General features: G+C 36.3%; 1 protein-coding gene across 2 annotated transcripts; it reads right to left on the minus strand.

Annotated features, from left to right (window-relative positions):
• Positions 1-3,829: 3,829 nt before the first annotated feature.
• uckl1b (uridine-cytidine kinase 1-like 1b) lies at positions 3,830-27,922 on the minus strand. 2 transcript variants are annotated; one of them, XM_059333174.1, is made up of 15 exons: positions 27,587-27,922; positions 23,632-23,825; positions 22,409-22,515; positions 18,762-18,932; positions 17,598-17,669; positions 15,492-15,681; positions 15,323-15,384; positions 13,772-13,788; positions 11,010-11,108; positions 10,390-10,483; positions 8,996-9,058; positions 8,760-8,882; positions 6,979-7,086; positions 6,734-6,890; positions 3,830-5,179 (listed from the first exon to the last, which is right to left on the minus strand). In XM_059333174.1, the coding sequence occupies exons 1-15, from the start codon at positions 27,652-27,654 to the stop codon at positions 5,100-5,102; spliced, it is 1,605 nt and encodes a 534-aa protein (XP_059189157.1). In that variant the 5' UTR covers positions 27,655-27,922; the 3' UTR covers positions 3,830-5,099. The 2 variants fall into 2 exon arrangements, with proteins under 2 accessions (XP_059189157.1, XP_059189158.1); XM_059333175.1 differs by lacking the exon at positions 27,587-27,922 and adding an exon at positions 25,555-25,665.
• Positions 27,923-27,980: the final 58 nt, after the last annotated feature.

The following is a 27,980-nucleotide window of genomic DNA, read 5'->3' on the forward strand; positions in this document are numbered from 1 at the left end:
GTAATAACAGTATCTGCTCAAATAAACTGTACTAATTTTATTTCTGTGGCCACAATAAAACACTTTGTTGTTGCTGAGCTGTAAAGTAATTTAAGAAATAAAACTGTAAATTAGGATAATTAATCATTCATAATTTAACATAATTAGATGAAAAGTTAGGATTTTGGCGCCAGAAAAAAACCCATGATGCAATGACAATAAAACTGAAAAATACATACATAAATACTGAAAAAAAAACACTGACTAAAGTAACAATAGTGATTTTTTTTCATTATGGTTATATAATTTAGCTTCCTCCTGTAAAAAAAAAAGATGTTAATAGGAGGATATAGATGCTGTTTCCATTGTAAAATGTCTTTAATAAAATAAAGATTTTAACCTCATGAGAAAGCCCAGTAGCCACAAATAAATGCATGTAAACAACACATCTGTCTCGTGTGTGTGCAAATGTTCTCATTCAGAAAACTCAGAACACAATATAAAAGTTTAACACCACATCTGGCTCTCTGTTGTTAGCTAACCTGCACTGAAAACCACTCAGAGAGCAATTAAACACTCCAACCGAGCCTAATGCACAAACTGCATCTCATACTAAAAACATCTAAATCACCCTGGCCTGACTTTATGAGGATGGTCCAGTCTCCTAGAAATGTTACTCTTGTGATAAACTATGCAGATGGAGACTCCCAGAGAACACACACAACACACACACGCACACAGACACACACACAGACAGAGAGAGTGAAAGGAGAAAGAAGGGAGAGAAAGAAGGGAAAGACAATACTTTACCCTCTTCAACAGACTAATCCAAACCCCCTTCTCGTGATTCAGAAATACTTCAGCATCTGAATTATTCATCCTACACTATCTGCATTAAGCCACTGTGCTGTGTTGGGCTGCTCACACCATCACTCCAACATTTACAATCCAGACACACTCACTGCCAGATAGCACATTAACCAAATAAATAACAACCATAAAAAACATAGTTACTTCCCATGTTTCCTCCCTTTCATCTCGCAAACAATCATTACAATAATGGAGGATTGTGGCAAGTTTGTCTTGAAGCCTCCTCTCTCTCTCTAAGAGCTTTCAGAGTCTCCTCTGCGTACTTCTTACCCACACGGCAGACCCTCTGACTCCTCAGACCCAGTCAAGGCAGACAGGCAGGGAAACAGTCTTCATCATTGTCAAGTCAAGACCAAAAGAAGGCACACAGGAAGAGAGCAGAGCAACCTGGAGCCAAGCTAGTGACATGAGGATGAAAAAGAAACAGGTCGCTGAGTTAGAAAAGGCCACTCCTGCTGTCTACTGAGCTGTGACCTCATCATGCTCTATACTACCAATGGCACACACACACACACACACAAACACACACACACACACACACACACACACACACACACACATGCTTGTACTTCTATCTTTGTGAGGGCCCTCATTGTAATAGTGAATTCCCTTGCAATGTTATAATAGTTTTGGATTTTTCATTAGTTTAAGTTTTAATTTTGTTGTGAATTTTTGTTTTCAAATTCAGTTAGTTTTAATGAGTTTTTAGAGTGAGTTAGGGTTAGGGTTAGTTTAGTATTTATTTTTTTGAAATTACATTACATTACATTACATGTCATTTAGCAGACGCTTTTGTCCAAAGCGACTTACAATAAGTGCATTCAACCTGATGGTACTAGACATAGACCATAGGAATCGAGTAAGTACATAACTTTAAGAGCTAACTGTCATTGCTAAGGAGTGCTATATGTTAATGTGCTATATGAAATGCTTTAGTTTTTATTAGTTTTAGTGTTAGTTTTAGTTTTTTGTAATGGGGTGTTTGTGGGTGGGAGATTAAAAGAGGTCACAGTAAATTTTACCTTTATTTCCTTTGCCTTATCCATCTTCATTATGTATGAAAAAAGTTGACAAAGATGAATGTTGTTGTTGATGTTAGTTTTGTAACCACACAATACAGTTTCAGTTAATTATCATTATCATGTAACCTTTAACCCTTAAAACAAAGTCTGAAATCACAAAAAAGCCTTTAAAGAGGTGAGGACCGGCCGAAATGTCCTCACTTTGCAAAAATGTCCTCACTCTGTTGGTTAAAAACGTGTTCTGGTCCTCACTATGTAGGAAGTACAAGAATACACACACACACACACACACAAACACACACACTGACACACCACCTTCCTGTTTGTCAGTGCTGGTGGTAAACTTTCCACTGACATCTTCATTCAAAGGACCAATATGACGTTTTCATGCATTTCGACATTGAAAATAAAATACATCTGCATTGAACTGAAATACTCTTTTAAGCTAAATGTCATCATGCTGATTTGTGTGTTTGTGTGTAGAGGGAAAATATGCAAAATGTTGTGAAAAAAATGTATTGCAAATTAAAGGCAATTTAATCAACTCATTGCATTTTAATCAAAAGTCAAAAAATAATAACTGGCAAATGCATCAATTTATTGCACATTTAAGGCAATTTAATGAACTTTAATGAGCATTAAAATAAAAATGCATCCATTTTAAATGGAAAAAACAAAATACAACCTTACAAATGTATGACAGCTCAGTGTTTTTAACTCTCGATAAACTAGAGCAGTACAAGAATAAAAAGCCTCTGCTGAGCTTCCTGGTATTCTTAGCTCTTGCACGTCTTTTGACTGTCCTTCTCCCGCCCCCTCCCTCCGAAAAAAGATGCCTCTTGTGGGTCAATATCTGCCTAATAGGCTGCTGGTTTGTAATTGTCCATCAGCCTCATCAAATGTGTGTCAATCATGCTTTACCGTGGCTGGCGTCTTGACAGCTGTCAAGAGTGATAATTATGGAAAGTGATGGAAGATAGCAAGGTTCCTTTCCATGAGAAGAGGACGACCACAATTTCCTTCCTGTTCCGTTTTCAAAGTGTAGGTAATCTCTCTCGGTCTTGAAATGTTTAATAAAGGGGAAAAAAAACTCAGGTAATGGTGATAAGCAAACATTAAATGCTTTAAAATCTCAGACCAAAGAAAATTTTCATTACCTTTAACTGGTGGTGAGCTTGCTGAACACTAAACAACATAATTCACATTGATGATACATTAAATAAGACACTATTAGCCATTTAAAAGCTTTACTGATCTTTTATTAAACATAAAAAAAACATGCAGCAGCAGCAGTGGTAAACACTAAACAGCTCCAGTCAAACACTGAGGCTTCAAACACAATCGATGCATTTTAAGTACAGAGTGACTCACTAACAGTTGTATTCAGCAGTAAGCACAGACTGCACAGTAGCAGGTGACTGAATGGAAAAGTGATGGTGAGCCAACAGTAGTAACAGTGTTTGTAGCTGATGTGGCAACATCTTCAACACGTCTCACTTCATGTTTTTTTTTTTTAGCTCTTAATGAACATTTCCGTTTCTTTCCAAAATGTAAAAAAAGAAATGAAAATAAAAATAAATAATTCTTACAAAATTCTCCATTAAAATCCATATACAGGGTTCGTACACGCTTTTTCAGTACCTTAAACCCGTTGTATATTGCATGTTTTAGATGAGTACTTACATACTAAAAGGGGGTGATTTCACTCAACCATGCCAACAGAGATGGTGTTACACTTTCATTTCAGATAGGCTACTCATTATTATTTACATTGAACATGTGATTATCTATAGTCTATAGATGGATAAAGTCAGATCGCAAGAGAAATACAGTAAGAATTTCAAGCATTTACAAGCACTTTATCCAAAATCCAAGCACTTTTTAAACCTTGAATAATAATAATAATAATACATTTTATTTCTAATGCACTTTTTATCAGCAGATCTCAAAGTGCTTGAAAATACATTTAAATTCAAGTATTTTCAAGGTTTTCAAGCACCCGTACGAACCCTGTGTATAATGGTAATTAATTGTGAACTTGTTGAAGAGATCATAATGATATCAAAATTATTTAAATATGCATCACTCCTTTACCTTTTGATATCTCATTGCATCAGTTCAAATAACCAACCTGGTCAACTAGTAAAAATAATTATGAAAGGCATTATGAAATAGGCACCAACTTTAACAGACATATATAATTCCATTCAATACTGATACTAAAGCCCTGCAGGGTAAGGCACAAGCAGGGCTTTGTGCACGCTGCACTTTTTGACATGTAGATGTTCTGAGATCATAAGCATTCTCAAGTCAACAGCCCTTTTCTTTTTTTTTTATTAACAATGAATCTCATGTGCTGCATGGTGAAATGAGGCAAAGATCAGGATGTGTGGGACAGAAATAAACACTTGATCTGTTTGTTAGATGCAGACGACCCATTTTCATAGCAGCAAAAAGATACATGACTTGTCTGCTGACTGGTCAGATCTATCCAATGATAAAAATATGCAAATGAAGGACATTCTGCATAAATATACATCACAAGTGCATACTTTTAGGTGTTTTATGAAAAAAAGTTTTTTCAACACCCGTTTCAACTGGTTAGGTCAGCATCCACAAAAAGGAAAAGGGTGAACTAGAGAGCTAAAAAAAAGGCAGATACACCCACACATTTTCCGATTGAATGGTCCTTCAGAAAGTGCTCATGGCGATGGAAGTTGAGCAACACGAGTTCATGTTCCGATTTTACTTTTGTGAAAGTTGTGTGGAAGGTCGTGGTAAAAACAAAAAAAAAACTAAAAAGCTTGATGTCTTTTTCTTTTCCGGCACGCGCAAATTCACATTCAGTTGTCGTCCACAGTATACGGCTTAAGGCTAGATATAGATATTTTCAAAGCAGCATGCCTGCGAATTTCAAAGATTGTCACTATTTAAACAATAAAATAAAATATTTGGACAAAACAACATACTGTACATATAAAAATATTTCATACTTCATAACACAACATCCCACAACAGCATTTACATAAGATAAAATAATATATTTAAAAATTTCAACAAGGTGACTGTACATTTGCAAGGGTTTGTCTGGTTTTCAGTTAATTCTTCAGGGCATCTTGAAGAGCGCGCGCTGCCGTCCAATAGAGGCGAAGAGTGTGTCCTCGTATCGTCCTCAGAGGGACGCAGCCCTGAATCACACAACAAGTTTGTTCACTGCCGGTAATTTAATCAGTAACTGGGCTCATCCATCTCTTCATCGCTCCAGTCGGGCGGTGCATCTGTTCCAAAGTATCGATCTCCAAAGTTTCCTGAAAAAACAAATAACATCAGCATCAGATAAAACAATAACAAAAAAAAAGTTGACGTTAGGAATCCATCCAGCATGCACGATAGAAAGAATGCATGAACAGTAGGGTGTGCCATATCGCATTGTTCACGATTATACCGGTATATATTTTTTTATGGGTAAAAAAAATGCATATTCCTACTTCTTGACGTAGTGGTGTAAGGGTTTCCCATTAATGACCTAGACTGTGGCGGCCCGCTATAGTCTCATGTGCTGCGCTAACGTCACATTTCAAGCTACTGAAAGAATATGTAGCCTACACTATTCATAATATCAAGTTATTTTGCGTTTTGTCTCTGCTTAGCAGAGTGTCTGTCACCCGACCCGCACCTCTCCATCCTCCTCCGAGACATGTGCGCGCATTCACACATTTTTATTTTTTTTTATTGTGCAATAATACAATACAGTGATATGGACATACACGGAGTGAATATTAAACAACAACAATAATGGTGCCCCTGTGTGTGTGTGTGTGTGTGTGTGTGTGTGTGTGTGTGTGCGTGCGTGCATATTTCAGTTATAGATCTAGCAGTTAAGTATTAATATATGATAATAAATATTATGTATTATTAGGCAGAGAAAGCGGTACTACTAAAATGTAAATAGAATAAAAAAGTAGATATATTATAATAATACATTTTCTTTTTTAAATAAAAAAAGCACATTCACACATTGAAACACACGCTCTGAATGCAGCAAGCTGCAGTGCCGACCTACTCTCCGTGTGCATCTGCGTGTGTGCACGCCAATCTAAATCCTATCAACCTGTCCGGTCTTGTCAGAGGTCCAGACGGCGAGCTAACATTAGCTAACAATTACAGTTGTTTTGGTTTTAATCACAAAAAGCTACTATTACTTCCTGTCTCTAAACAATGCAACTTTCAAAATAAAAGAACAGAATCTACCACAGAATTTACAAGAAGACTGTAAAAATAAGATGCCTTAAATAAAACATAGAGGAACCCTTATTCTGCTTTACAATAATTAATTAAAATAAGCAATGATTAAGACCAGTGTATATGATGGAATAGTGGCATTAAAATGTGTGAGAGGCACCAAATTTGGGCTTTTATGAAAAAAATGTCTCTAGTCCACACAGTCTGGCTGCTCTATGTTCTAGTGGAAAGCCCTGTTGACTGTGAAAAATGTTATGTGAGGTGTTTGCTTACATTTAGCTCTCAAAATGGATGAGATTGATCACATGGTACTATAAAATGTACACATTTTTAAAAATTATTTGCTAATACTCAAGAGTCAAGACTAAATTTTTTGTATTTGGCAACTGTTGAGATTTGCAATTTACACTACATTTAGATTTATGATTGATTTTCATTTTGTTGTACGGTTTTTATTTATTTATACAGACTAAAACATATTTTTCTATATATTTTCAGTATTTTTTAATATCGTCAAGTATATCATTATCACAAAAACACTCCGAAATATCATGATAATCTTTTAGGGCCATATCGCCCACCCCTAATGAACAGCATATTATGTTTTCACAATCACTCACCGATGCCAGGTATGATGTGGAAGAGGTCATTGACCTTCTTGTCAACAGCTGTGGTGATGATTTTGACCTGAGGGAAGGCGTAGGCCACTGAATGGACTCCCATTTCTGCCATTAACAAAGACACCAGCAGGATCTTGTCCTCCTGAACGTCATGGTCCTGAAAAAAACCAACCCCACACACACATGAATACAGGCTACATGAGGAATGAAATTAATTTTGGGATAAAGACTTCTAGTGCACCCACCAGTAGGACTCGTACAGCCATCATGGCAGCAGCTCCAGTGGACACAGTGCAGTCCATCAGGATCACATGATCTTCACTGATGTCTTTGGGTAGACGCAGGTAATGAAGCTGAAAATGTGTAGAAACAGGATGTGGGTTAATACCAGCCTGTAACAAACCTGGCCTGGCCATGTTCCATGCTGTAGACACTGCAGAAAAGGCTTAAAACAAGATAAAAACACTAGATCTGAGGGAAATGGTCTTGCTGCATGGTCAGATAATTTCACTTGACAAGATTTCTTGAATTAAGATTGTTAAATCTAGAAATAAGCATGTTGAACACTTAAAATAAGAAAATATACTCTTAAAATAAGATAAATTATCTAACACTTTTAGATTCTTTTTTTTCGGACCAAAATGATAAAAGGAAATGCATAGTAAATATTAAGTTAACTGGTTTTTATTTCTATCTTATTACTTAGACGGGGCAGATGCATGTATATGTATAGGGCTATATATACTGTATGTGTGTATATGTATAGGGCTATATATACTGTATGTGTGTATATGTATAGGGCTATATATACTGTATGTGTGTATATGTATAGGGCTATACATACTGTATGTGTGTATATCTATAGGGCTTTATATACTGTATGTGTGTGTATGTGTGTGTATGTGTGTATGTGTGTATCTGTATAATGGTGTCTATGTGAGTATGTGTATGTATATGTATATGCATCTAGCCTACGCTGTTGTAGTTTATGTTGTTGTTTATTTTTCGGTTTGAAAAGCAGAATTAATAAAATGAAAAAAATGAAAATGAATCTAAAGTGTTTTTTTTTATCTTGGTAGAAACAAATCATTTGCAGTGCACTCTGCTCGGGCCAGTTCATTGCTGCTTGTAACTTTAATTTATCTTGTTTTAAGAGTTAATTTCTTATTTTAAGTGTACAACATGCTTATTTCTAGATTTAATTAACCTAATTTAAGAAATCTTGTCAAGTGAAATTATCTGTCCATGCAGCAAGACCATTTCCCTCAGATTTAGGGTTTTTATCTTGTTTTTAGACACACCTTTATTGCAGTGTATACGTATATCATAGGTGGCATTGTGCGGAAATCCCCCAACCTGACAATTTCCTAGAAAGAACACGTAGAGGGGCTGGGGAATATGACCAACATTTTCTATCCTTTTATAGGTCATTTAATATCCCAGTAATGATATATATCAATAAATTAATAATCTATATGAAATAACCACAGAATAATTTTATGTACTGCATAACATCGTCCCATGTATTAGTGTAATGTAATTTATGTAGTTCAGCATAATGTAGTTTATCCAAAAATTCAATCTATCTATCTATCTATCTATCTATCTATCTATCTATCTATCTATCTATCTATCTATCTATCTATCTATCTATCTATCTATCTATCTATCTATCTAACTAACTAACTAACTAACAAAAAAAAAGGGTAAAAAAAACGGCCATAGTGTAGTTTGTCCAAAAATGCCAAGACTCCATAGAATAGTACGTTGATCATAGTTCTAGTATAATATGTAGTATAATAGTTCTAGTATAATATGTATAATATTTGGAGAAAAAAACACCAAACACATTATGGTATGTCCTAAAAAACATCATAGTACCTCTGGGTATATTAAATTGTGATAGAAATGATAAAAAAAACATTTAAACGTTATAAATTGTCATAAAGATCACCCCTAACAGAAACTCATCATGAGATATTAAGTTATTTTGTTTGATGTGAATGAAAGTTCCCACAGTGTTTACCTCTGGTTCTCCTGTGTCCTGGTTGGTCTGGATGAGGATTTTGCCAATGCGGACATCTTTACAGACGGCCCTCAGAGCCGGCTCCATCGTCTCCCCGGCTCGCAGGATGGACACTCCTGTGATCTAAAGAAAAATAAAGAAACAGAGGTTAATTGCATCAATTTAGGTAGAGGCAAAATCATGTGAATGGCCTTTGAAATAAAGAACACGGCAGGAAGTAAATGGAGTTCACTCACCCTCTTCCCGTGGAAAGTCCTGCCTTCATAATCCTCTCCCTGGGGGGTCTGCACTACGTGGACCTGAGATAATATTAAAAATCATAACAGTGTGAGTACAATGCTGATCACAGCACTATAGTGGACTATAGGAGTCGGGAAAATAATGTGGACAAGGCGTATGATATATTTTTGAGTGTATTTACGGAATTATACAATAAAAACAGTCCAAAAAAAGAAAATACAAGAAAACCAAAATACAGCAACTGTCCATGGATAACAAAAGGGTTACAAAACGTTGTTTATTGTTGTCTCATTGTGACTACATGGGTGTAAGTGAACTTATGTGTGTGTAAGGTAATAACAAGTTATGTATGTTAATAATGGTAATAATAAGTTTATATACTTCATTACTATGTGTTATACATACATATATATAAATATTATTGTTGATATATAACTAGGGCCGGGACTCGATTAAAAAAATTAATCTAATCAATTAGAGGCTTTGTAATTAATTAATCGAAAATTAATCGCATTTTAATCGCATATAAATATTTGACCTGAGAACAGTGAGAAGTCATTTTTTTCACATGGATTTTTAGTATACCATTGAATAATGACTGAATACATAAGCTTAAGCAACAAAAATATTATTTATTTTTGTTCAAGTCCAACAGACCAGTGCAATTTTTGCCATTTAGTGTAGCAATAGCATATTTGGAAATATAGTACATTTTCAGAATTCTGCCTGAAACTCATCCAGTGAGAAACGTTCCGCGGTGCAAAAATAAGTGCGATTAAAATGCGTCAATTTTTTATATATAACTGAATATAGTAAATTAACATAGGGAGAAGGGATGGGATCATTTTGAACACAAATAAGTGTTGAGTCTTGTTGTAGTTTCATTTTGTGTTGTTGTCTTGTATTTATTATTGTTAATTTGTTTTTAATTGTTCATCTTTTATTTCGTGTTCAAATAAATTCTCAATCAATCAATAAATCAAAAGGAGTCAATCACTTCATTTTCAAACACAGTGTGCTTGTGTAATGCAGACCTGTATCTTATGGTTAAGGTATGGAAACTTTCCATTGTGGTGACTCGGTAAGTTTCCATGCTCATGCCGCAACCAACTATGTGTATTATCTGATTCTCTTTTTAGCCAATACAAGCACTTAGTCTTCTTTTTCCATTCATTGTCATATTTCAATGCAGACACAGAGAACTGTACTGTATCTTCTTGTCTTGTCAGCTTCTGTCTATCTTTATCTCACACTTTCTTTCTCCTGCTGTACATGTCTTCATCTACACCAAGGTATCTAATGGTTCAATGTCCTACTTAACACAAAGGATTACAAAACCCTTATGCAGTTCTGTGAATTAATTAGCAGTGTGTATCTTATTGTTTGGCACCTGCGAAGGGAGGAAGGAGAGCGCTCGCTCGATCAACAGACGCATCAACCTCTTGGAGTAGAAGATGAACTCATCGCGGCTGGTTTCCTTGTTTCTAAATAGAAAAATTAGGAAATTAAGAAATTAGGAAAAGAAAGATACAAGGTTTATAACGATGGCAGCAGCTGCACACTGTCTTTTAACCCTTAATAGGGCACTCAATGAAATACTTGCAAATTCCAAATTTCAGCCCTAGAGAATTGGAGGATATTACATACTGCCAGAATGTGTAAAAACATACGAAAATAATATTTTGAGAAAAAAGATTACGAGATTAAAGTGGCAGATCTACGAGAAAAAAATGCGCAGATTTATGAGATTTAAAGTGGTGAATCTGCGAGAAAAACGCTGCTTTTTTCCAACTTTTTTTTCTCGTAAATCTGCGACTTTTTTCGCGCAGATTTGCCACTTTAAATCTCTTAAATCTGCGACTTTTTTTCTTGTAGATTTGCCACTTTAATCTAGAAAATATGCAACTTTTTTCTCGAAATATTACCTGAAGTTACCAAATATAATTCTTTGCCCGATAAAGGGTTAATGGAAACATATGTTTTAGTGAATGTGGGTTTCTTGGCTCTTACCTGATGATGGTGTGCATGCCCCTGACCTGGGGTGTGTTCTCCAGCACACTGAGGGTCTGGGGGAGGGGTTGGGCCTGGTGTGCAGAAGCCAGGGCTGCCCTGTAACCACGGCAACAAATAGTAGAGTGGGGGTGGTGAAGGGTGGGTGGAGCAGAAAGAGGGAAGATGGACAGATACGTAAATACATAGCACATAAATAGTGCAATTATGGCTTCTCTGCACGCACACGTGTACAGTATGTGCAGGTTTACACTCAAACGTGCGCACACACACACACACTGTACGCACATTCCGGAAACAAACAAACAAACACACAGACGTGAGTACATGCAAACTAAAGATATTATAAATAATTGTTCAGTAGTAGTTAGAGCAAAGTTGATAATGGTAGTGTGCAACCCTTTTAACAGGATTGCTTGGGAAACAAGCAGACGCACAGAATTGCACAGCACACAGTGCCAGTGTTGAGTATGTGAGTGGAAAACTACAACAGCACAGAGACCATCATGATGGAAAATATGCTAAAAGTAATCAGTACACATACAACATACAACCCCACAAGCTGGTATGTTGTCTAAAACGTAAATAACACAGAATGCAATCACTTTTTGACAAATATTCTTTTGAAAACTATACAAGGACTATATTTAGGTTCTGATAAACTTTTGTTTTTTTGTAAATATACACTCTGAAATTAATGAATTCTGCTTTTATTTACGTTTTAAACAGCGTCTCTACTCTTTTGGATTCGGGGTTGTAACAAATGTACATATGGTTTTTAAATTAATTCAAATAAATACACTACAGGCCAAACGTTTGGAAGCAACTTAAATTTTATGTTTATAATGGCTTTCTTAAAAACCAGAATGGACTCTTGCATGATCAGACTTTACCTTTATTGAATTTAACCATTTTCCTCAATTGACCTTTAGATATACACTGATGTTACCAGAACATTGCTGAATAAATGTTAAGAAAGGAAAAGAAGGGCTTATTTTTAGGTTTGAGAAGATTTGTAAGAGTCACAACTTCAGTGCAAAAGTAAAAAACAAATCACAGTTTACATTATTCACTTTAGCTCTTTGGCTTTTCCCAATTAATCTCAACTGTGTTCATATCTCTGACAAACTACCACAGAAATGGCTAAAATGAAGCAGCTGAGTTAAGAAACAAGAGTTCAGATTTATACATTAAGGAAAGAAGGATACACAAAGTATAAGCAATAAAAATGTGTTCTAATAAGTGGCTCTTTATATAATAATCACGTTTATTTTGTTGCAAAGTATAGCAATGAAACTATGATATTTTTTTGTATAAATTTGATCTTGCTTCCACATTTTTGGCCTGTAGTGTACATGATAGATATTTTCCATGACAGGTCTCTACTACTTGTAATAATTCCTTAGGACTCCACACATAAACAATAGTTTTGAGTATACAGTTAGCCTAGATCTACCTGGGCTCTAGAGGAACAGACACACTGCTACAAATACTCAGATACAGTCCTGTTGACACTACAGTATCCAAGATATCACTGAGATCAACATTAGCCAGATGCAAAGAAAAGAGAAATCATAGCAAATCTGCTCACATATCCCAGCGAAGTTTCCTCTACAGGGAGAGTTTTTTCGACGAAAGACAACAACAATCACAACAGAGGGGACACAGAAAGACGAAAAACAACAGATAAGAGGAGGAAAAAATGAGAAGAGACAAAACATCAGGTGGATGAAGAGATGAAGGGATTTTCACACACAGTGACAAGTGTGACAGCTGAGACTTGAAAATGTCAAATGTCTCGGAAAAAATGCGCTTAACACCGAGTCAGACTGCCATTTAATGGAAAATAATATTTCCTGGTTATCAATTGGTCTGTGCATAATGATTCAGGGGAGAATTAAAGTAACAGGCCGTGTTTTTAAAAGATCGTTACAGATGCTAAGAGGAAAAAAAGTGTTTTGGATCAGATTTTGATGACTTTACACGTGCATCCATTGTGTGTACGCGTGGGAGGTGCACAAGCTATCGTGCGGCTGTCACTCTTTCACCGTGTAGAAGAGTAGAGGTTGGTATTTCAGCTCACAGGCCCCAGCACATCCTGTGTCTAAAGACAGGCACCAAGCTCACTTCCTCTCTCTCTCCGTCTCAGATACTGTGGCCGACATTCAATGGAAAAACTCAGCGCTTTGTAGTAGGGTATTGGAAACTTTCTCTGTGGCTGAGGTATGTGATAGTCAACAATAGCTGTAGCAAGAGCTTCCTCTCTCTTGCTTTCTGTTGTAGTCGCTCTCTCCCCTACTCTTGCCGCCGCTGAAAGGAGGGGTCAGTGACTTGACTCATTGGTGTATTTTTAGACACAGAAGGCAGGAAGAGTGCAAGTTGTCATTTCTCTACAAGGTAGAGAGAAGGAAAACCAACATCTTTACAATAAATGCTGGCTGCGCTGCACCACATCCAAACTTTTTGATCTTAGTTCCACTTTGAGTGGATTTCATGCAGTTTTTTATATTTATTCTGGTGTTTACAATGTGTTGGCACAGTCTCATACTCTGATCGCTAATTAGCCATATTTGGTCTACAGATACAACAGTGCCGCCTGGTGATGTGCCATGGCAGCCAGCAGATCAGTGGAAAGTAGAGGTTGTTTTTTTTTTTTTTTTTAGGCCTCTTTTCCTCTCTCTGTCCCAGTAAGAAGCTGGAGCAGTCGGGGAACCGGACAGATGGTGAGGAGAGAATGATAGACAGGATAAAGGCCACGCTACCTGACGCTGAGCTCGCGCTGTGAGCCGTGGAGGGGGTTGGGGTGGAGGGGAAGTGGGGGGAGAGAGGGTGAGAAAGCAATCCATCAGCAGTGTGTGTGTATTAATGTGTGTGTGTGTGTGTGTGTGTGTGTGTGTGTGTGTATGGTGGGGAGAAAACATAGCAAACTGCATTGTGGCACAACGTGCTCACCACGAGCAAAAATGTGCCTTTGGTGACAATTAGTGCATGTTGCACAACAAATGCAAAAATCAAAACAGCACACTCTGGTTTTCACGAGAAAACTTAGATTTATAAATCTTGAAAACATTTCTTGAAATTAGTTTGATATGGCTCAATTACAGTCAAGAAAATAGAAAAGAAACATTCACTCAAACTCAACACGATTATAACTATGGGTCAGTTTAAAACTATGATAACAAATAACTGCCTTTCACTGCAACTAAATATGTAAATATGTAAATATATTTTGTGTGTGCTGCCTCTTGGCCAGGGCTCCCTTGAAAAAAGAGGTTCTTAATCTCAATGGGATATTCCCTGCTTAAATAAAGGTTAAATAAAATTTAAAAAACTGTTTTTAATGTTTTTGCATGTGTTTTCTCTGTACTCTCGACATCATTGTAAATGAGGGGTTGCCCTCAATGATTCCTCGAGAAAATAAATAATGGATAAATGAATTAAATGAAAAGAGTGAAAAATATTCAAATTGCTCCAAATTGCAATATTTTCCCCAAAAGGGGTCCTTCAATTAATAGCAGCAAACAAAATACTTAAATGATATAAATAAAGTATATTTTATGTATATATTTTTTCTGAAAAAGGTTGAAATAATCATGTACATCTAACCTCCCCGAAAATCTACATTTATCTTGCTGCATGGACAGATAATTTCACTTGACAAGATTTCTTAAATAAGATTGTTAAATCTAGAAATAAGCATGTTGAATGCTTAAAATAAGAAATAACTCTTAAAACAAGATGAATTATCTAATACTTATAAATATAAAGTTTTTTTTAATCTTGGTAAGAAACAAATAATTTACAGGTCACTCTGCTCCGGCCAGTTCATCGCTGCTTGCAGCTTTAATTTATCTTGTGTTAAGAGCTAATTTCTTATTTTAAGCGTTCAACATGCTTATTTCTACATTTAATAATCTTAATTCAAGAAACCTTGTCAAGTGAAATTATCTGTCCATGCAGCAAGATCATTTCCCTCAGATTTAGCTTTTTTATCTTGTTTTTAGACACATATATAGTATATTTTTAAGTATATATTTTTTCTGAAAAAGATTGAAATAATAACGTACATCTAACCTCGCCGAAAATCTATGCAATGCATATTTTATCCACTAGGGGGAGTGATGGAGCTTGTAATTACTGACAGCAGCTACACCCTTTCCGGGTGCAGCTCATCCTAACAGTGTACTTCTTCAGCTCTATTAGGAAGATGCCTCAAAAATCCTCCACTAATAAGTCCTGATCATATAAACTGGTAGTGCATATTGTCTGTGTGTACTGTACATATGTATGTGTGTAAGTGGGACCTCTCCTACCTCCTCCAGCTGACTGTGAACATGCTGAACAATCAAATCGATCGCCACCATGTTACCACCACCTGACCGCACGACAAAAAGAAAAAGTGTCATGTTAAATTAGAATAGTACTTGAATGCAAGACAATTTCACTAAATTGCATGTTTGTGTGTTTGAAGCATGCACGCACCACGTGGCACCACAATGTCAGCCAGGCGCATTGTGGGTTCGATGTACTGCTCGAACGCCGGCTTGACGAACTTGTTGTACTGTTTGATGACGCCCTCAATGTCTCTGCCTCTCTCTGTGATGTCTCTCCTCAGCCGACGCACCAGCCGGATGTCAGAGTCTGTGTCCACAAAAATCTTCATGTCCAGCAACTGACAGGAGATTAGAAACAGGGAAAATGTTTAGCTAACTGTGAAGCTTCGTGCCACACATTCACACACAGACAACTTGCAAAAATGCCATGCTAAATATATCTTCTAGATTCTTTTTTTATAGCTTCTTTGAGGTGTTTTAGGTCAAACTAGCAGTATAATGCTTACAGTTGTGTTGAGATATTTCAATGATTTGTTTGTTTTAAAGTTTATCCCATAAGAACTCATGGTGACACCCGTGTAACAAACACTTTAAATCTTCTAGAATCTCCCATATTCAGCTTTATGCTTCACCTTAACTCATTAACTTGTTCTGACCATATTTTCCTGAACAAATTAAAGTCACAATTATGATATATGTTATGGAGATGCAAACAAAAAGGCAAATAGTTATTTTTTTTTTTATTTTTTATTATTGATTTATTTTTATTTTGTTACTTAAAAACAAATCTGACAAGCAATTTATTGCAAACCAGCACTATTAATGTCACAATTTTGATAAATGTTGTGGAGATGGAAAGAAAAAGGCTAATTTGTGTTTCTCTAAGCGGAAAATGTGTCTAGTTTTTTATTTTAAAATAAGAAATATATGTTTATGTCACATCACAGATCTTTGACATTTAGGAGTAGATTTTTTTTTAAAAACATCAGAAATGTGTTCTATGTGATCCACTTTGTCTGTGGTATATCCCCCATAATTTTCCTTTAAGGATTACTGGGTCTGGGTTCTTATGGTTTAAGTGTACTGTGCTTTAAATTAATATTTCATCTTCTGTGGCTTGCTTAGAAAAAGATGTGTCTTGAAACTAGACGAATGCAAAAAGGAAGCCAGTTAAGGACAGTTTAGGTGTTGAAACACTCTTGTTCCTTTTGAAATAAATTATCACATCCGAGCTGCAAGCGTGCAGCTGCTCTTAATTAATCTTTGTAATTTATTCTGTTTATTTTTGTCAGCCAGCACCTCAAAATGTGTTTAACCTACTTCAGTCCTCAGAGTAAGATTAAAGAGCCAATGTGTTTTTAATTACATAAATTGCAGGTTTATTCATATTCTTAAGTACAGTTTGTTATTGAACAGATAGACTTGTAGATGAAAAGTCAGCATTTCGCTTTTCAACAGTAATTTTGTTTAATGTTTGTTAAAATACACAATGAATGCACAATGTTGTTGTGCATTCAAATATCCAACAATAAATATGGAAGAAATAGGTATGGATAAGGAAAATGGATTAGGGCTGCAAGTAACGATTATTTTCATTATCGATTAATCCGTTGATTATTTGAAAGGTTAATCAATTAGTTGTTTGGTCAATAAAATGTTGAAAAATATCAATCAGTGTTTCCGAAACCACAAGATGACATCATCAAATCTCTTGTTTTGTCCACAAACCAAAGAAATATTCAGTTTATTGTCATAAAGGAACAAAGAAACCAGAAATATTCACATTGAAGAAGCTGAAATCAGAGAATTTGGACTTATTGTCTTTAAAAAACTGCCCAAACCAATCAAAATAGTTGACGATAAATTTAATAATCGATTATTGTTCGATGAATCGAAAAATTGTTGCAGCTCTACAATGGATTAAACAGTTAAATAAGTGAAAATTGTAAATTGTCAGTGCTTTCTTGTGGACAAGGTAAATCTATTGAAATATATCTCTGGACTTTCTGTGTTGCAATTATTCCTACACTGTTGCAATATCTGTGATACCGGCCAATATATCAGTTCCAATCTAGTGTTTTGAATTTGTTTACATTTTAATAAGGATTGTTGTTTTTTCAGACAACACTTGTTATTTTAAATGCAATAAAATGTAAAAGTTCCCTCCCACATTATGCACAGTAAAACATGTTTCACCACATGCATATATCCACTGGCCAGTTAAAAAGGTTAGGTGATGATAACCTTGTCTTACCTGCAAGAGCTTTTTATCTGCAAAGGCCATGATCCCCTCAAAGATGATGACACTGGCTCCATAAACCGTTTTCTGTGGTGGACACACGTGCATGCATCATTATTGATTGATTGATTGAGAATTTATTTGAACACAAAATAAAAGATGAACAATTAAAAACAAACAAACAACAATAAATACAACACAACAACACAAAATTAAACAAGACTCAACACTTATTTGTGTTCAAAAGGAGTCAAAGCTTATTAAATCCCAGCCCTTCTCCCTATGTTAATTTACTATATTCAGTTATATAACAACAATAATATTTATATATATGTATGTATAGCACATAGTAATGTACTATATAAACCATTATTGACATACATAACTTGTTATTAACTTACAAACACATAAGTACACATACACCCATGTAGTCACAATGAGACAACAATGAACAAACAAACAAAACAACAACAACACACAAAAAAAGAAAAATAGTAATAATACATTTAAAAAATAACTAACTTCAACAATAACCACCTTGTGTCATTTCACACACCTGTTTTCATCCCTATATCGTGTGAAGACTTTATATTATATATATATATATATATATATATATAATATTATATTTATATTTTTGATTTTGAAGTGTTTAATGTTTGAACATTGTTTTAATTCTTCACACATCCCATTCCATATTTTTACTCTGCTGAATGAAATGCAAAACCTTTTCCTATTTGTATGAATTTTCATGACTTTAAAGTTATTTCACACCCTCAATTGATATCCCCCGTCTCGACCCTTAAAGAAGCTTTGTATATTAATTGGAAATTAGTTATTAGCTGCTTTGTACATTATTACAGTACAATGTACATACAAAGAGCATATGCTGCTTTAAGAATATTGCAACAATCATTATGTTCAATCATAATTCAACCACTGATTAGAGAATGTCTGAATGTAGTTTACAGCCATGAAAGTATAAAAACAAGAAATCACAATAATGGCTTGTCTGTGACCATCTGGAGTAGCAGATTTGCAGATTTCCCTCAAGCGAGGGGGATTAAAAATCTCTCCGGCAATCGAGAAAGTGAGATTATATGCTGTAACTCTGGCATGTTTACTCATTAAATCACAAAGTGCTTTGTCATGTGGCTGGGTGTGTGCAGTCATCCTTACCCACTCCTTCTGTCTCCCATGAGTTGTGAAGTCATACACGGGGATTTTGACGCTCTTGCCCTGTTTGAGTTTGCGCAGGGTGTGGGTCAGCAAATCAAAGTCAAAGGCATCAGGGTGGTCGAAGTTATAGTCGTTACTGGCAGCCAGGACCTGCTGTTCTGGGGACAGGACCTGAGGATCGACACAGTGCTGGAATTAATATACAACAAACTTTCCACAACAAAGACAACAAAAGATTGTTTACAGAGTAAAAATGACTGCCCCTGCACTGCAAAAAAGGTGTCTAAAAACCAGATAAAACACTAAATCTGAGGGAAATGATCTTGCTGCATGGACAGATAATTTCACTTGACAAGATTTCTTATATTAAGATTATTAACCCAATTAAGCCGGGAAAGCATTACCACATTTCTACCATCAAAACCAGGGGCGCTGTTGTGTTTTTCTACCATTAAAGCCGGGAAAGCTGATACATCGTTTTGTAGTATTTGTAGTTTTTTCCACCTATTTTCGGTCTCTTGGCCAATGAAATGCATCAGAATACATGTGGGAGTGTCGCAATGCAACATGGGACTTTTCCAGAACTTTGAAATCATGGCGGAGGACGACTATAGAGGAGGGAGCTCAGATATAACAGCTATAAGCTCTCAAATACTTTTTGAATTTCATTTCTATCTGCTACAGAGGCTGAAAAATATAATATTTAATAGGCGTTGACACTTCTGTTGAATTTCCAGAAAAACTTCAGGTTTTAGGGGGTTATTTTAAAATCACACATAGGTTTTACAGGCATTTTTCCCAGGCGTTTTAGGCCTAAATGGGTTAAATCTAGAAATGAGCTTGTTGAATGCTTAAAATAAGAAATAACTCTTAAAACAAAATAAATTATCTAACACTATCTAAATGTAAAGATTTTTTTTATCTTGGTAAAAAACAAATAATTTGCAGTGCACTCTGCTCGGGCCAGTTCTTTGCTGCTTGCAGCTTTAATTTATCTTGTTTTAAGAGTTAATTTCTTATTTTAAGCGTACAACATGCTTATTTCTAGATTTAATCATCTTAATTTAAGAAATCTTGTCAAGTGAAATTATCTGTCCATGCAGCAAGGTAATTCCCCTCAAATTTAGTGTTTTTATCTTGTTTTTAGACACCTTTTTTTTGCAGTGTGTCTTCTGCTTTTTGTTAAGACACTTACACATAAACATTTGCATATCAACAAAAATAAAAAATAAAGCCTTAGAAAATAATTCAACACAAATGCATTCTAACAAAAACAAGCAAACATGCTCAAATGATAGTTAGCCACATAATTTCTACGCTTGTGCAAAAACACTTAGACACAGATGACTTTTCAAGAGCAGTTGAAGTTAGGGGCCTAAATTTAGGCGATCATGCGCCACTGTGACGTCTGAACCAGGTGGTGCATGTGTGTGTGTGTGCGTGAGTGGGTGTGTGCGCATGTGCCCTTAGGGTGGTTGAGCATTAAACCCCAGACCTGGTATTTGGCCGTTTTAGAACAGCAACACCCCCTTCTCAAGTTAACTGATTACGCAGTTAATATGATAAACCGGTGTGACAGACTCTCTGGGGGGTGTGAGTAAACAGCAGGAAACAGAACAGGACGTATGAATTTGAAAAACAGAAATGCTAGATTAAATGTTTTGGATGCTGAACCTCAGGTTTTGCAGTGTGTGTGCAAACTAGGGTTGTCACCATACTAAGATTTTCAACTCGATACCGATTCTCAGGAAAATATTCGATACTCGATGCCATTTTCGATACCACAAGGATAAAAACAAAGACCTCAAAATTGAACAGAAATATTTTTAACAACAAGAAAAATGAAACATGTAAAAATTAACAGAACCACAGGTTAAATATTCATAATAAAAAACAGTTGTGCAAAAAGAAACTGCAACTATGATAACAAGCTTCAGACACTCGATACTTTTGAAAATGAGTATTGTATCCGGATACAACGTTTTAGTATCGATACTTTTGACAACCCTAATATGTATGTATAACACATAGTAATGTAGTATATAAACTTATTATTACCATTATTAACATACATAACTTGTTATTATCTTACACATGTAAAAATTAATAGAACCACAGGTTAAATATTTATAATAAAAAACAGTTGTGCAAAAAGAAACTGCAACTATGATAACAAGCTTCAGGTCTGAGGTAGTGCAAAAAATAAATAAATACAATAAACAATAACAATTAGAACAATACTTTGTATGCTGTGCACAATATTAGGTAATATTAGTATCGATACTTTTTTGAGTACTGATACTTTTGACAACCCTGGTGCAAACTGTCCCTTTCTGAGGGCTCCAGTACCACTGGCCACTGCTAAGTCCCTCCTACACTGCAGAGCCTGAACCGCTGCTGTCAGATTGTGACAGGATTACATAACCGCGGAGTGGGTGGAGGTATAGAGGGGCAAGAATGATGGCTCTTGCTTCATTGCTCTCCACCACTCTTTTCCTCTCCCCAATTCGCTCACCACTCTGCTCCTCTTTTGACTCATCCGCCTTCTAATATTATATCCTTTCCGTCCAGTCACTCCTCTTATCCTCATTTCCCCTCTGGGATCCAAAGGCAATGCTGTTCTCTCTTTCACTCTGTCTTCTGCACTCAGTCTCACTCTTTCCCTTCCTTCAGGCTACTGGGGGGGTTAGCCACCACACAAGACAGAGGAAAGTAATAATAAAAGGGAAAAAATGATTCATTGGCTCTATCTTATGCCACAGTTTTAATCTCTAGAATCTGAATTTTGACATGTTTGCTGATTTCTTCACACGGGGTTCGTACGGGTGCTTGAAATCCTTGAAAATGCTTGAATTTAAATGTTGTATTTCCAAGGTTTAAAAAGTGCTTGGATTTTGGATAAAGTGCTTGTAAATGCTTGAAATTCTTACTGTATTTCTCTTGCAATCTGACTATATCCATCTATAGACTATAGATAATCACATGTTCAATGTAAAAAATAATGAGTAGCCTATCTGAAATGAAGAGGCCATAAGACTGTCAACAACAGCATAACCTGAACGTGTTGGAGTTTTCTTTCTTTCTTTTCTGCACATTTTTTCATATAATTTGCACTCTGCACATTCTTCACTTAATTTGTATATAGTATATTGTATACTATATATTGTTAAATGTCTTTTTCTTGGATTGTTTATTTTTTATCTTTATCTTAAAGGGAAATCATTTTGTGTGAAAATGTTGTGGTCGGCTGTAACAAAGAAATTTCCCCGCTGTGGGATTAATAAAGTGAAATCTAATCTAATCTAAGATGGTTCCTCCTAAAAGTGTAATACCATCCCTGTTGGTATGGTTAAGTGAAATCTCCCCCTTTTAGTATGTAAGTACTCATCTAAAACATGCAATTTACAACAGGTGTAAGATACTGGAAAAATTTAACTGAAAATATATCTTGAAAATCCTTGAAAAATGCTTGAATTTGACTGCTAAAGTGTACGAACCCTGTTCACATCAATCTAAATGCTGTCAGACAAACTAAATCAAGTTGAGCACCATAACCTCACATAACAACATTCACAAACAGGTGCGTGGCCTCATGCAAATGGACACAGACACTCATTACATACCACACATACAGTACACACACACACCTTGTAAAAAGAGTCCATTGACAGTAGTACAACCCATGGAACATCTAGAGCTTCAATGATTTTCCTGGCTACGGTCGTCTTTCCTGAAGCGCTGCCGCCACACAGACCTGTAACAGAATATTGAGACATTGAGTACTGTTTTGCATGCATGTTTCAAGGCATAAGTAATTTTAAAATACCTTTGCTTGGTTGGAACGTACTTTTACTAGTGCTAGCTTGACAGATTACCTTATTATGTTCATGTTGTGATTGCTTTAGGCTATTATGTGCTTGTGGAGAGAGGCAGGCAGAAACAGATACCAGGGCTTTTTCAATCAGGTAAACATCTCCAATAGCAGGTACAATTTGCAAAGCAGAGCCAGTTATGATGTCAATAATGACACTGAATGAGCTTGTCAATACATGTTAGCGGTAAATATAGTGATCACTTATTTCTGCAAAAGGCTCTTTTTACCTGCTGATGCTTACTTTCAAAAACACAAATATTCCTGTGTCAGAAGTGTTATTGTAGGGTACGTTCGATTTAGACTATGCACTCAGCTCTGGGTCTAGTTTAGGTTAGGGCTGGGCGACATATCGATATATCGACATATTTTTAAATGTGATATGGAATTAGACCATACTGGATATAACGATATAGTTCTTTTTTTTTATTTCTTCATATATAAATGCTGCCCTTACTTGGGTTTGCCTAGGCTTTTGTAATGTTTGTTATTCTTTTCTCATATGAATATATTTATTTCAGAAAAAGATTGGCCTATTTTTATTTAAGATATTTTTCCACTTAAATGTGCACTTTATGGAGCTTTGATTTTTTAAGAAAATGTACTCCTGTTGTTATACAGTATTTATGTTCACTTGAATAAACAGTTTCAATAAAACTACTTGTGATGTGTCATACTTGACTTTGACTGAACATTTGCTCTCACTTTGCGGTAAAAATATCGGTATATATCGTATATGGATATTCAGCCTAAATATATCAGGATATGACTTTTGGTCCATATCGCCCAGCCCTAGTTTAGGTCCACCTTTTTCCTTCAGTTTTGAGAAATGTCTCGAAATGCTAAAATACTTTACTGCACTATGTTTTTATATGTAATCTGATGTATGATGTTGCAGCTTTTTGGGTTGATGTACTCTACATGAAACAAATATATAAAAAGAAAACAGAAAATATCAGTGTTGTTACATCGTAGTGTCCATTTCTTTCAGTGTCCTACCAATGACAAAGGCCTCTTTGGACTGCGCTCCATGTTCGTTGTACCAGGGTGGGCGGCCTGCGGTGTAGATGGTTCGTTTGGAGGTGCGGAGGAGAGGAGGCTCAGATTTACACTGACTGGTGGTCCTTTTCCTGGGTGAAAGGCCTGGGCTTACTGAGGGGAGAAGCCGGTCTAGTGATCCCTCACCACCTCCACTGTAGAGCAACAAACACACAACAAAGAATGCCATCAATATTATTGTCTTCTATTGGTGTGTAATTCATAGAACCAGACATTTGCATACAACTTTATATACCTTTAAAACAGAGTTATTCCTTATCGGTTTGTTTTTTTCCCAGGATAATGTACACTTAACCACCGCCATTTAAAACAATTACATCTGCTAATATAATAGCTTTCGGCACAGTATGACATGGATTTTCATTTAACCCATTTAGGCCTAAAACGCCTAGAAAAAATGCCTGTAAAACCTCTGATTTTAAAATAACCCCCTAAAACCTGGAGTTTTTCTGGAAATTCAACAGAAGTGTCAAAGCTTCTACTAAATAATGGATTTTTCAGCCTCTGTAGCAGATAGAAATGAAATTCAAAAAGTATTTGAGAGCTTATACCTATGGCTTTCATGAAAAGTTGAGTTTTTTTGTCCAAACCTTCGATAAAGTTTTTAAAAAAATCAACATGTTGCATTGCGAGACAAGAAGAATAAAACCATTTAAAACCATTTAAAACCAGAATAAAACCATTTAAAACCAGTTCCCACATGTATTCTGATGCATTTCATTGGCCAGGCTTAAATGGGTTAACTTACACTAAGGGACAGCAGAACATCATAGTACAACCAATACTCATTAGTGTCCTTGTGTCAAGAGTTGCATGTGAACAGTGGTGAAATGTGGTATTAAACTGCCCATAGGGCAATGGTAAGAACAAGATAACACAAATGCAATCTACATGATAATCTCATAAAAGAAAAGCTGCTTTCTGTGTCTCCACTCTGACACTTTGGGTGTGTCAGTCTGGGACAGAAATGAAGGTGGATTTTGAAGAAAAGTGACCCAGTTAAATGACAGTAAACACCACTGAGCTAGTCTTGTGTTGCCGCCTGTCGTGGGTTAATGTTTAGCTTTTACATCTTCAGTGGGTGAGCTTTGTACAGTCGTGTAAAGTCGAACTGTAGCAGGAACCAAAGTACAGTATATGTTCACTTCTGCAACGGAATGATGTGGACATGCAATGCACTAAGGGTGTTACCAGTGACGGAAACCATTGTGATGTGTTTTGACAGATAACAAAAAAAAAGGTCCTCATAAACAAATGACAACAAGCTCATTCAAAACAGGTTTGAGACTCTTAAAGGAGCCATGTACAGAGTGGATTTGCATGGAAAATTCAAACTAAACAAGTTGGTGAGTCACATCCCTGGTGAACACAATAACAACACTGATGACCACATTTCAACTGACAGAAAATTATGTCGTGCCCTGTGTCTTGTATTTCAACACCAAAACAATTGCACATGTGGATTTTTGAAACAGTATCTGGCAATAAAGTCACAAATTGCTTCACCAAGTGAAAAAGTGTTTACTTGCTTTGCTTGTGACTTTACAAGAGGAGAGTGAAGAAGAATTAACATTCAGTAAATGGTGGTGACTGATTAACATTCAGAGCAAAGAACAACATTACAAAGAACTGGTCTAACCTACTGCTGAGTAACTTCACTAGAACTCAACTACTCCTGGAAAACCTGCTTCAGCTCTTACAAAAAAAAAATCAACCTGGTGTGACAAAGTTTGAGCTCTTAATCCAGGAACAAGAAATATCACCAAGACGCATCACCAAAACAATTTTGCCTTAGGAGTTTTACAAACACAAGTTTCCTTGAAAGATAAGTCTAACTAGGTAACAGTTGCTAGCAACACTTACTGCAGTATTCGAGACATCCACACTTCACCCAGCGAGGACTGTAAAGACCCAGAAGCCATCACTAGCGCAAGTTGTTTAAGAGACAAATGTACCTCTGTCTATTCCTCTGTTTATCGGTCAACTCGCAGCTTCATACCTCTTTATATAGGCCATAAACCTCCCCAGGTGGAGTGTCAACAGGTCAGATGTAAAGCAAACGAGATAGCAGAGATATCAGGTGGGCGAGGGAGCAAACTACGAGTGAGAGAACTCCGAGACCATGAAGCAGAGCACACTCTACTAGGGTTATCAGTTAAAGCCCAACCAGGGTGCGATAAAAGATTAGCCTAGTTGGCTGTACTGAATCACACCCTTGTGCAGTGTGTACAGTCACAGTGCTCATTGTCCATAAACATTACATACACGCTTCTACGAATGCAACTTTGTGAGAAGAAAAGGTTGTCAAGTGGTCTCAGTGCAGGTTCCTGAGACCAGACTGGGAGAGGAGCAGATAAGGGGACCATCTGAGCCCCACCTGTCAGCAGGGTTCAGTGATAATAGTAGCAGAAAATATGGCAGAAAGTCATGTCTTACACTAGAAGTCATTAGAAAACCCAGGACTCTAAGCTTTGTTGAGGGTCTAAAGTAAAATGGTTAAAGGCAACACAAGGTATTCAACTGCAAAAACTTCAAATCAAATCAATCAAATAGCCTTAATTGTCACTATATAGGCAACTATACAAAGAAATTGAAAGTGCCACTGCATAAGGTGCATAGTTACATGCACATATGACAATCATAACACAAAACAACATGAGTAAAAACATTTAAAAATACAGAGCTAAACAAGGACAAAAACAAGAACAAGGCCATGTGATGTAATAAATAAGTATAAAAATAAATAAATGGCTACTGAAAATGCTATATTTATAAATGAGGTTGATTGTATGTTTTGCACATATCGATTGTATTGCATTAAATCTATGGAGTATGACGACAACTTCTTGGTTCAGTTTTGAGAGTAGAGTTTTTCTCTATGAGGTGAGAAAAACAGTTGAATACAATGTAACTGTATTAAGAGTTTTCTCAATATTGATGCCATAATATGAAAAACTAAATATAAAATTAATGTTCATCTAAATGTAGTCTCATCCTGAACACCAGGGCACCAAAGGGCTGCATTTTGAGACCCCTGTTGTATTCCCTGTACACCACCACTGTGTAGCCACTTTGACACATTCGTCAAGTTTAAAGATGACACATCTGTTGTGGGTCTGATCACAGATGTCAATCAAAAGGCCAACCTGTAGGAAGACCTGCCCCACTGGTGTCAAGACAACAACTACTCCTGAACATCAGCAAGACTACAGAGCTGAAGGAGTTTGTGTCTAACAAAAATCCTCACACACTAAAAAATACATACAACAACAACAACAACAACAACAATACAACATAATCAACTCCTTGATGTGAGAGTAATTCTGATCTCAGCCACTTTGAAATGCCAGAGTGGGCGTAAATTGGGCAGTTTTCTTTGATTCTAGGTCTTTCTTCATTTAGACCACTCGTGTGTTTAATGACCTTTCTTTGCAAAGAAATAAACCTTGTCGGCCTGCAAAAGACTCTATTTCATTCTTCACCAGCAGCAGAGAAAATTTCCACTACACTTGCCTTTGATTACTTTGTCATTCCAAAGTGTTGAATCATTTATATGTAACAAAACTGTGCAAAATGATAACATGATCCGATCAAATCATCACAATATTCCACCAGTAGAAAAGCCCGATTACAGTCACTTGCACAAGTTGTGTTATGACATGACAGATGCAAACTTTCCCAAAGCATGCTACAAAAACCTGAGGGCTCTGGGAGCTAGAGACCGCAGTCTCTCCTGTTTATCCACTTTTTGAAGAGAGAAGTTACGGAGACTAAAACCTCTCACAGGGTGGAAGAGCAAAAACACTGAATTGTTTAGTACACCTGAAGATACTAGAGCGAAAACAAGCCAAACAAAAAGTTGAAGTAAGTATATAAATAAATAAAATGCACTTACCCGCCATCAGATCTTAGAGTCCAACAGCCAGATATTCTAGCTCCTGAGTCAGATGGTAGAGAGTTCATAACTGGAGAAAAATATCAGGGAGGCTCCCACTGTGTCTACTTCGCAAGTTGTGTTTGAATCCTGTATTGTTTCCAACAGGTATACAGTATTTATACACACTCTTGCACAATAAAGCACTTAACAGTGCTGCCCTCTGGTACAACACACCCAGACAGGGAGTGATGTTAAGGGTGGCTAATATAGAGGGGAGTCACATTAGATGAGAAACGAAACTTTAAACATTTTTTTAGCTTTCTGTTTCTTCCATTCAGAGCAATAGAGGGAGAGAGAGAAGGCACTGCAGCTCGGTAGAGAGAGCGCACTCAGTGTGAAGCTTTTCCCTCCT

Source organism: Centropristis striata, chromosome 5 (assembly GCF_030273125.1).
Source record: "Centropristis striata isolate RG_2023a ecotype Rhode Island chromosome 5, C.striata_1.0, whole genome shotgun sequence".
In the NCBI taxonomy this organism is placed as follows: Eukaryota; Metazoa; Chordata; class Actinopteri; order Perciformes; family Serranidae; genus Centropristis; species Centropristis striata.

Coding starts and splice junctions, on each gene's coding strand:
- uckl1b (XM_059333174.1), bottom strand. CDS start 27,654: ATGAACTCTCTACCATCTGACTCAGGAGCTAGAATATCTGGCTGTTGG. Junction 17,670..18,761: donor ATGGGAGACAGAAGGAGTGG/GTAAGGATGACT, acceptor TGTCCACCACAG/AAAACGGTTTATGGAGCCAG. Junction 7,087..8,759: donor AGGACACAGGAGAACCAGAG/GTAAACACTGTG, acceptor ACACATTTTCAG/CTTCATTACCTGCGTCTACC.